The sequence below is a fragment of the Penaeus japonicus genome, unplaced genomic scaffold (genome assembly GCF_977035675.1).
Source record: "Penaeus japonicus unplaced genomic scaffold, GWHDUDI00000001_assembly GWHDUDI00000033, whole genome shotgun sequence".
Classification (NCBI taxonomy): domain Eukaryota; kingdom Metazoa; phylum Arthropoda; class Malacostraca; order Decapoda; family Penaeidae; genus Penaeus; species Penaeus japonicus.
In genome coordinates, this window is record NW_028234435.1 from 10,678,934 (window position 1) to 10,688,933 (window position 10,000).

The window sequence follows — 10,000 nt, forward strand, 5'->3', positions numbered from 1 at the left end:
GTTTGTACACTAAAAAATCAGTTAGAAGGCCAACCTGTTTACCTCATTCTATGAGATTGTGAGAAAAAAAGTTATTTCTATTACTTTTATGATAGTAATAATTCAGTTATTAATGATAATAATAGTAATAGAAATGAAAAATTTTATCACAAAAATTCAAGGAAAGGGGTAAACAGTTGAGGTTATGTAGTCCTACTGATTAACTCCTTGGTGACTAAGTGCTTCCAAAACCATAGTAAATAGTGCATGTCAAGTGGTTAATCAATTGTTCTATGGTGGAGCCTTAATTTTGTTTTATGTGATTATTTAATGAAGTGATTCCCAACTGTGCTGTGTAGCTGGACCTTCTTTCATTCACTAGCTCAACACTTCCTTATTAATATATAGAAATTAAACTTGAATGATGGGATTGCACTGCAGTTGCTCACACAATAAGATAATACAGGAAGGTAAGAATGAAGTTCCTTTGGATGGTAAATATTTACAAGGTATCCATGCATCTGTACTGGCCCATACACTAACCAGTGTGATGATCACTTGGCATTGAATCACTTTAGGGAAATGAAATCAGATGGTAAATTAATTTTACTCAGTCCCCCAAGGTAGCTCTATTTTCAACATTATTTTAACAATTAGCCTGATGCCCTTTGGGAAACTGTCTGGTTCTGAGAGTCGATATTCCATTTTTTATAGATCAATTATAAATGCACCCTTTTATTCTTGCCTATGAGAAATATCAGATATCTATTTTCTTGATATTTGAAAGGTAACCAAATTGATTTAATTGTGTATTATTACTTTTCTGACATAAATTTGCAAAGAAATAAAAAAAGACAGACATTTTTTGCCATAGTCTTTCTTGATATGAGACCATTGATAAAACATGACTTGATGTTAGTTAAGAGTGGATAATAAATATTATACTCTTCATGTTTCAGAATTTCATCTCAGAAGATCTGGTACATCATATGATTGATCAGGTGTTACAAAATCCAGATGGGGTTATCAGATCAAAAGTCCAAGTTTTGCCACTGTTCATGGCACTAGGAGGATGTGAACTTCAGCATCTCAATCAACGCCAAGCTATCGATATTCTTGTTGATCATGAACAGATAAGAGTCAAAGAGGTATTGTTTGTGCTTTTAAATTAATGTTCACAAGTGTTTTATTTACTTTCTGTTTACTTAAACAACATATACCCTATGAACGCTTTGAATCAGTGGATTCTGTATTCTAAAAGACTGTATTTTTATTCAATTATGACATGTTTCACCCATTGCAGTCAGGGATATACAGTATTTGCTTGCCCAGTCCCCAGGATGGGTGCAAGTACCACTTGTGCATTTGTCCTTTCTTTGTGTTCTACTATATTGTGAGACTTATATGTGTCATATAACAGGCTCTATCAATGTTGCTTGACTAAAATTGTAATATAGGGTCCATATCAGTGCATTATTTTTATACTCAGTGTGATAGAAGAATTGCAGTTTTATAGGGAGACAAAGAGCAACTTTATTTTTATTTGTGTACTGTCATAAACTAAACTAAACTAAACTATAAAAAAAACATTCACAATGAAGATAACATAAAGAAATAGGGAAGAAGAAGGAAACCTGCATTTGTGACTGTGAATGCCATGGCACAAGGCAGCCATACTGGCACAGGGGCACATAGTAGAAACTGGGCATCATTTGAATCACCTTCCTCTTCTTATTCTACCTGCACATCCTTCATCGCATGTACCTTAGAGCAGGAGGTTGCCATCTTGCTGTGTGTCATTGTTCTCTGAAGATAGTGCTTGCTAGAGACAGGATGGAAGCCATTCAAGGCTTTTTTTTCTTGCCAGTGCTTGGAGAAAATGGTGCTATCTATATTCTGGATTTTAAATTAAACCCATTTTGCTGAATATTAGGCATATATAATAATTATGATTCAAGTTGTCATCATCATTCACTTAAAAATGTTATTACTCTTAGTACAATAAAGAAACACAGCTTTCCATTATCCCCTAATGTCAAATATGGCATGCTGACTATCGTCATGTATGTCATGACGCCTGTCATCAAGCCAAAAGCTTTTGTTTTATGCATGTCATGACACCCATCCGCAATGGGTTAACAGTCTTTTTACTTGTATTTATAATTTACCTTATGTAAGAATAATTTTGCTTGTGATGTACGTTACAGTTTTTACACTGTGATTTCTAAAGCTAAACCTACCTTGGTTAATATTGGAATTTTCTACAAAGAAGATATTTCTGAAGAAATGTTCAAATACATTTGAGAATTATTCGTATATGCGATGTTATATACAGCTGGTGCTTCCTTCTGTATTGCTGTCTTCATCTCACCTGTTCTTGGACTGAGTCCTTACTTCTTTCTTAACTCAGTGGAGATTGTCATTAAGATCACTGAGTGGGCCAAGTTTGTTGATTTCAGTGGTTGTGTGCTGTGCATCAACATTCCCATGGTCTTTATTCACAGCGGTGAATTTTTGGCCAACTTTGGAAGGCTATTCTTCTGCATGGTGGTTGACAACTCTCTCATATTGTTAAGTATATCTTGTCGAATATAGCAATCTATTCTGTTGATACCTGTCTGCAATGGGTTTATGTTTTTGTATTAAAGCTGAACTTGAATTTTGTCATGTTGAATTGGTTTCTATAATGAACTTTTATATATATATTATATATATATTATATATATATTATATATATATATATATATATATATATATATATATATATATATATATATATATATATATATATATGTATGTATATATATGTATATATATGCTACCAGGGAATTATTTCCTTGTGTTTAATGCTATTACTTATATACTATCCATCAGGAACATTATTTCAAGAGGCCTTGGATAAAAGTAGCAGTTGAATTGCTCTCATTGGATTACCATCACATGCAACTCTTAGAGCTACTGACTAATGAAGATTTCCTTCAGGTGTAAGTACCTTTCATTTAGCCTGTTTAAGTCTTTGTTATGCATAACCTTGTTTCTTTCCAAATATACTTATTAGGCTTCTATTATTCACATGAACTTAATTGTATCATATAAGACTTCAGCACTGTTGGAAATAATAGTACTAAAATTATTGTAAACGGATGAACTTTTTTCAGATATATGTCGACAAAAAGGGTGCCTTTTTCGGAGTACAAACTTTTACTCAGAATACATCAGGCACTGGTAACTTTTGGTCCGAATTCTCTTCGAGTACCAGAGAAATATTTACAGAAAGCAAGAACATTTGCAAGAGAACGGCCTCCTTCAAAATCAGATCTTAGAGTTAGACTTCATCAAATTCTTGACAATCCAGATCACCTTGTGTCTAGTGTGATTGCAGACAATGATGTTTATATTGGTGAGTCTAAAGAAGTATTGATTTCTGTTTTGCAATATTTGCAGTTGCTGGATTGAATTCTTGGTGTAAATGTATATATTATGTTTGTCTTTCAGATCATCTTTTAGTAATTGATGAAGAAGGAAAAACTGTTAATATCGAGCACAAAAACCATGATGCCATTGGTAACATCAATATCAGTTCATTGGAAATACCAGAAAACTCAAAAAGGTATGTTGATATAGATTTTTGTAATAGATAACTTTTTAATTTTTTTGTAATAAAATGATACATTTTCTTGCACAGCGTAAAAAAATTAAACGTTCCTAATCTCTTCGGTAAATTTTCTTTCAGGATTGCATTGATGGACATTGGCTCATCCCATGTTTTCGGACCTGGTTGTCGCTTGAAAGGATATATAAAGCTTGAACAGAGGGTACTGGAATCTAATGGATTTCAGATCGTTCATATTGTACAGCCTGAACTATTTGGCCTACCTTCTGATGAAAGAAGTCTGCACATAAAAAGACAGCTGGCTCTTTCAGGAGTGAATTCTTGTTAATTTTTAATGACTGCTGGTCTTTATAGTAAATCTGTTGTTATTAAAGATTATTATTTTGATATTGCTTTTTTTACCTGTATGCTATAACATAGAGGAATGAAGGTGAATACATTTTTTTTTTTTCTCTCTTTTTTTTTAATGGTGGTGTCACAAACAACTTCAAAATACAAATATGGAATTAATGAATGTTACAAAAGAAAACAGGTGCACCTCCATGACCAATAAAACAGTATCTTGCATATAATAAAAAGAGAAGTATAGATAATGAAAAATCTTTGGCAACTTAAATTGTGCAGATATGATCTGCATTCCATCATGAAATTATTGCAATTTAGGTTGTCTAAAATTCAACATTTATTTCAGAAGCCTGTAAATATTTGTAAATTGTAATATTTAATGGAAATAAAGAGAATCAAAGTATTTTGTATCAGTACCTTTTCTTTTTCTATTTACTCATATATTTGTTTCCACTCTATTAAAAATCTATTTCTATTTACTCATATATTTGTTTCCACTCTATTAAAAATCTATTTAGAAACCTGTCCTGAAGTATCTAGAAAACAATTATATGCAACAGTTATGGTAGTCATTACCCAATGATGAAAATAGAGAACTTGGAACATGGTTTACAAATCAATGTTTGTTGCAAAGGTTAGCCTTTACTTTTTATATTTCATAGGCTAAAATTCTAATTTCTAATGTTAATGATCTAAGGTGTGATTTTATATAACAATAAGAGCAAGCTTAGTATCTTTTTAAAGATAACATCTACCTTTTTTTTTACTTGATTATTAAAATATATGGACAAACATAAAATGAAATATATCACTACATTATCCAGCTTGCAGAGTTTATAGTAACTAATAACACTTCTAAATAAATTTCATGTATTCAAAACTTGTCTTACAGCTGCCTTCAAACAGATTGCTATACTAACCAGCCATAAAAGAAAAAACTTGTGATAGTGAAAAATAGGCTATTTTAAGTTTATTTATTTGTGTAGAAAAAAAATGCATAATCCATATTTAAAGCTTTTGAAATAATAATACATTAATAATGATATATAAGGCTAGGCCTCTATGGATAGAGAAACTCCCTCCAAAATAGTTGAAAACTTTGAAAAGACATCATGAAATCTTTAGCAAAATGTAACCATAACTTAATCTAACTTGTGTGTTGTGGCTGAATGCTGAATTAAATGACTTGCAGATGAATATCCTCTTCATCATAATGTTTCACTGAAGATCTACAACTCAGGCTGGATAATGTATCTTAGGCTTGAGGAATTTTAGAAGCAAAGAGACTGCTCCCAGTATATACCTGTAATGCATTTTTAAAAGTTAATTCTTAACATCCAAAACAAAACTTTTGTTATGTTTGCTAGACTTATAAATAGTAAAACATTAAATAGGAGAAAAGAAAATGCAAGAATTGAATAACTGCATGATTGCTGTGTTATCAGCAATCATGCAGCTAGGTATATGATTGCATTGATTTATTTGGATCCATTAAATTTTCAAACACTTCTTTTACAAAATCGAATCTCAGCCAGTAAATGGTATAAGAGAGTATCCATCAGTAGAAACTAAACTGCCCTCTCCCCTGACTATAACAGGAAGCTTAAATACAAACAAAATCCGTGAAACATGCCTAAATTTCAATAAGTTTTGTAGTTCCTTCTTTGGCCTGTGGTGGCATATCTTTGACTCTGATGAAATGGTGATAACATGACTTTGTGTAATCAGTCATAAGATCTTGGGTAGCCTCTGGCAAGTCGCCCGTGTGTTTTGCAGGGGAACCACTGTAGATTGCAAATGGTGGAACAACAGTCTCAGGTGGCAAGACTGTGTTATCAGCAATCATGCAGCAATCTTTGAGTACACAACGGCGTCCCTGAAATTAAACGTTCTTAGATAACATATATCAAGCCAGCAAATTTGTTCTGCTATGAACTAACTATAAACATATAGTATTAGTAACCTGAAACTATTCAGCATAAGAAAACATATGGAAAGATACAGCAGTTAAGCCCATTCAATACTTACAATAACACAATTCTTTCCAATGTAGACGTAAGAGCCAATGACAGCAGCGTTTACAACAGAACCCTCACCAATGTAAACATGGTCACCAATATGAAGTGGGAAAAATGCAACTCTGAAATTTTTTTTAAATACAATTCTTAATAAGGCTGAAATTACAAAAATAAGAAAGAATATGTTAGTTACAGCAGCAGTAATCAAATTTATCCCAGATAGAGTCATCTCTTATAGTACGGCATTCTTTCTACTTTTCAGATTGTGGGAAAGCTATTGCATAATGTAACAATCATTAGGAACTATTTTACATCACTAAACTACAGTCTCTCATGACATCAACAACTTTAGCAAGTTAAAACACAGTCTAGAATAAATTTTAAAAATCACAATCAGACAGACTGAGAAACATTAGCAATCTGTAACTTACCCTTTACTGAATTTCTTAAAGGGAGGTCTAATCACCGCTTTTGATGATATCACGCAGTGGCGCCCTACTCTGACATTGGCGAGATCTCCTCTGATGATCACACCACTGAGCACTATAACTTTACCACTCAGCACAATATTCTGGGAACCACATAGCACACTTGCACGGCTGACTCGGTTTCCCGTGGCCTGGGGATGGAAGATGAGTAAAGGATGTAAAAATCTTGTTTGCACTCTCATAATATTTATGATGTACTTGATTAAATATCTACAATACACTCACAGAGAGAATAAAACTTTAATTTAAAAGTCTCTAAAAGCAAGCTGTTATTTGATGATTCACTGGTTTTATACAATTAAATTTCTAAAACAAGATACAGAAAAGGATAACCTATGCAAATATTAAAAAAAAAAAAAAAAAAAAAAAAAAAGTATGTCATTCAAGTGAAACATTGAAGAGGAAATTGGTCTCACACTGCTAAGAGAAAAAAATTTGTGCGAATTTTAAAAATTCTGATATTTTTCTAAATTTCTAAATCATACTAAACTTCACACTCAGTCTCAAAGACATCTGAATATCAATCAGTCAATAAAATGTTGACAAAACATGGATCTTATATAAATCAAGAAGAGTACACTTGCATTAAAGTACCTTGCAACAAAGTTAGGCCTAGTTTGACTTAACCCATTGTGTACGCATGTCATGACATACATGTCGGCACCGATTAGGCCTATGAGACGGGTGTCAATGAGTACATGAAGCGACATCGAGATCTGCTCACAGTTGAAGCGTGCACACAGTCATGAAGTATTACGGCTGTAACAGCGCTATCTCCAGAGCTACAGGGTTCCAAAGTAAGCCTAAACCCGCATTTTATGATGGATTTATGGAAAAATATTGTTTGGCCTAGCCTGCGCTACCTGGAGGGTGGAGAAAACCTTTTTCCCGTCCCTCTAATTTTTAGCCAGTGCCACTAATGTCGTAGACTGCCTGCCCTGACAACCAGTTAAGTCGTTAGGTGCCCCATCCACAATGGGTTTAGTGCTAAATACAACTTTATACATCAAAGAAAATATCTGCATATCTCTCAACACTACACACACAATACAGATAGCAAATTCAGAAGATGTATCAGTTTATTGACTTAACCTATTGGATGCTTAGTGGCCTTTTTTGTTGTGATCTGACAATCCTTTTCTTATGATTTGATATAAAAAGGGGCCCTCAAACCCACACTCCCCCACCCAGAAAAGGTTGGAAACCGGAGATTTTTATAGCACACTCACAAACATACTGTCCTCCTAAAATGAATGAATTACAAGATTATAGCAACTATTCCCCCATCTTTCTATATTCACACGAAATGCATCCAGTACATAGTAGAAAGCTTCCAACCTGGCAAACACACACAATGTTTTTAACCGCTATTACACTATCCCCCGATGGGTTCAGTTTTTGTAAGTTAGAACATAGAACATATAAGAAGAACTGGTCATATGGACCTCCAAAAAAGGTACATGGGCGGTACCGTACGTACCTATAACCTCAATTAAAGAAATAAACTTCCCTAACAGCACAATTCCATACAAAACATCTGACAATGTCGACTGCAGACTCTTGACAGATCTAAGAACAATTACAAACCAAAAGCATCTCGCCCACCCTTCATACTTACAGTCTCGATATACTGAGCCCTGGGATAAAAGGAATCTTGCAGTTCCATGACGAAAACCTAAAGAAATCTACAGAAATCTCCTCCGCCTTTCAGCTTCCGCCCGTCACTGGACTCGCACCGCCCAGCTGATGTAAACAAGGCGTTTCTTCACCGTAGAGTTTTTTTTAAATGTCCTCAGATGGTATTTCTTTGTGTGTTCTGTTGGGGTATTTGTGAAGGAGGGATTTACATGGGGATTATTTATTTTTTCATTTATTTTTTCTTTCTTAATTCGAGATGTATTACGGAAGAGATCACCACGTTGATATGTTCCCTCGCCTTTCCTTTCCTTTATTGCATGATTATTCATGAAGCCCGATTAATAAATATTGATAAAACTACAACCTACTAACAGCACCTGTATCTAAATAACCGAGTTCTTTTGAGGTATACGCTGAACAGTTCTTGCTCCCAAATGTCAAAATCCTTCATCAAAAAAAAAGACGTCCCTGAAGGGGGGCGTCTGACCTTCGGGGATGAGTCAGAGGAATCGTGTCGCAGAAGACCAATGGAAGAAAGGTGGATGGCGAGGCACACTCTCTTCTGTGAGGCTGTGGCACGTGTCTTCCAGGAAGGGTCGGTCAACAGGTGAGCTTCCCTGGAAAGTCTTTTTTCTTTTTCTTTTGTTGGGAGAGAAAGAGAGGAAGGGAGAGAGAGAGGGAGCTGACTGATGACTCATGACTGGGGAATTCTTGCTTTGGGGCTTGGCAGGGGAGGTGAGTCACGAGACGGAACTTAGGGATTTTGATTTACGGGGAGATTGCCTTGCATTGGTTATGCTTGGCATGAGTATAAGGGAGCCAAAGCCGGCACTGACGTTTGGGTTTGTCAAAGGCCAAAGTCAGGCACGAGAGAGAATGAAAACCTCAGAATTTTTCCTAGTGTTCTGGTCTTGCTTGTGTGAGTCCCACCTGTTGCGGCTGTATTGGGACTGAAATTTCGTGAAATAGATGGAATAGATTGCCTGTTTGGAGTTGCTTTCCAGTATATAAAGATTGTAGATGGCAGTTATAAGAGAATAATTCTTTTTGTAGATTAGACTTTAGGGTCTTGTCAGTAAAGGCTCTTAGAATAGTTGACCAGGTGTAAAGTGTTATTTTCATAGGGAATTATTCAGGGTAAGACATACAGAGATCCCTGTGGACTCTGTGCCCACTCAGGCAAAATTTCAGCAACACTCGACCCTATATTTTATGCGAGATAGAGCCCGGATTGGTTCTTTAATCTACAAACATTTTTTGTGAGATTGGATCACTTGCGCAGTTTTTTTTTTCTTTTTCAAAATTATAGGCTGTTTATTCCCTTAATTGTGTTACTAATACATCATACCATTGTTAATTCAAATGTTAATTCACTCTACTAGTATATTATATATAGATTCATATATCATACTATAAGTCTAGAAAATAAAAGAAAACAGTTCTTAAGATGGCCAGACCTGGCCGAACAGCTTAAGGTATGGCTTGTCCCGAAGGGTTAATTGACGAATTGCTAATGGCCTGTTGATACGACAGATAATCCTCCATAATTAATCCTTATTTCATGATAAATTGCTGGGAAAGTCAGCAAGTTGACTTAGTAGAACATAGCCATTGATTTTTTTTTTTTTTCGTCTTTACCAGAGCAAAAGACCATTTGTGGGGTTTTATAAGAAATTGTAGCTTTTCTTTTCCATTTAGCTGATTATTTTTCATACTTAATGATATTTTTTTATGCGATTTCTTTAGCCAATCAATACTTTTGTCTTCATGTGCCAGTCTTATTTGGGAGAATCACCTTTTCCTATGCTAAAGATCATTTAGTAAGTGTTACAAATATACCCACTTCTTGGCACTTCAGCAAAAGCCAATAAACTCCCATCACATCCTGTATACTATGGTAAGATAGAGCTAATAGACCT

General features: G+C 34.6%; 3 protein-coding genes across 6 annotated transcripts in view; 2 read left to right on the plus strand and 1 right to left on the minus strand.

Moving 5' to 3' along the window:
* Window positions 1-4,338, plus strand: part of LOC122259151 (uncharacterized) — a 10,337-nt gene extending 5,999 nt beyond the window's left edge. For both annotated transcript variants that reach the window (XM_086530386.1, XM_086530387.1), the window contains exons 8-12: window positions 939-1,127; window positions 2,854-2,963; window positions 3,138-3,379; window positions 3,475-3,589; window positions 3,713-4,338. In XM_086530386.1, coding sequence (XP_086386512.1) covers window positions 939-1,127; window positions 2,854-2,963; window positions 3,138-3,379; window positions 3,475-3,589; window positions 3,713-3,920 — 864 coding nt within the window. In that variant the 3' untranslated portion in view covers window positions 3,921-4,338. The remainder of the gene's footprint in view (window positions 1-938; window positions 1,128-2,853; window positions 2,964-3,137; window positions 3,380-3,474; window positions 3,590-3,712) is intronic.
* A 559-nt stretch (window positions 4,339-4,897) lies between these two features.
* DCTN5-p25 (Dynactin 5, p25 subunit) lies at window positions 4,898-8,221 on the minus strand. The gene is made up of 5 exons (XM_043025730.2): window positions 8,062-8,221; window positions 6,387-6,574; window positions 5,966-6,077; window positions 5,571-5,813; window positions 4,898-5,240 (listed from the first exon to the last, which is right to left on the minus strand). Exons 1-4 carry the CDS (start codon window positions 8,107-8,109, stop codon window positions 5,571-5,573), a joined length of 591 nt encoding a protein of 196 aa, XP_042881664.1. The 5' UTR covers window positions 8,110-8,221; the 3' UTR covers window positions 4,898-5,240.
* A 333-nt stretch (window positions 8,222-8,554) lies between these two features.
* Window positions 8,555-10,000, plus strand: part of LOC122259149 (TNF receptor-associated factor 6) — a 10,662-nt gene continuing 9,216 nt past the window's right edge. The window contains exon 1 of one of the 3 annotated variants that reach the window (XM_043025727.2): window positions 8,555-8,688. The gene's annotated coding sequence lies outside the window, so the exon portion shown is untranslated. Of the gene's footprint in view, window positions 8,689-8,760; window positions 8,817-8,859; window positions 9,001-10,000 lie in introns of those variants that run through there. The other 2 variants (XM_043025728.2, XM_086530388.1) reach the window with 2 other exon arrangements.

Excerpts from the sequence above, each read along its gene's own strand:
- DCTN5-p25 (XM_043025730.2), bottom strand. The coding sequence starts at position 8,109 with ATGGAACTGCAAGATTCCTTTTATCCCAGGGCTCAGTATATCGAGACT. Across the intron at positions 6,575-8,061 it reads GGGCTCAGTATATCGAGACT|GCCACGGGAAACCGAGTCAG; the intron begins GTAAGTATGAAG and ends TTCCATCCCCAG. Across the intron at positions 6,078-6,386 it reads TTTAAGAAATTCAGTAAAGG|AGTTGCATTTTTCCCACTTC; the intron begins GTAAGTTACAGA and ends AAAAAATTTCAG.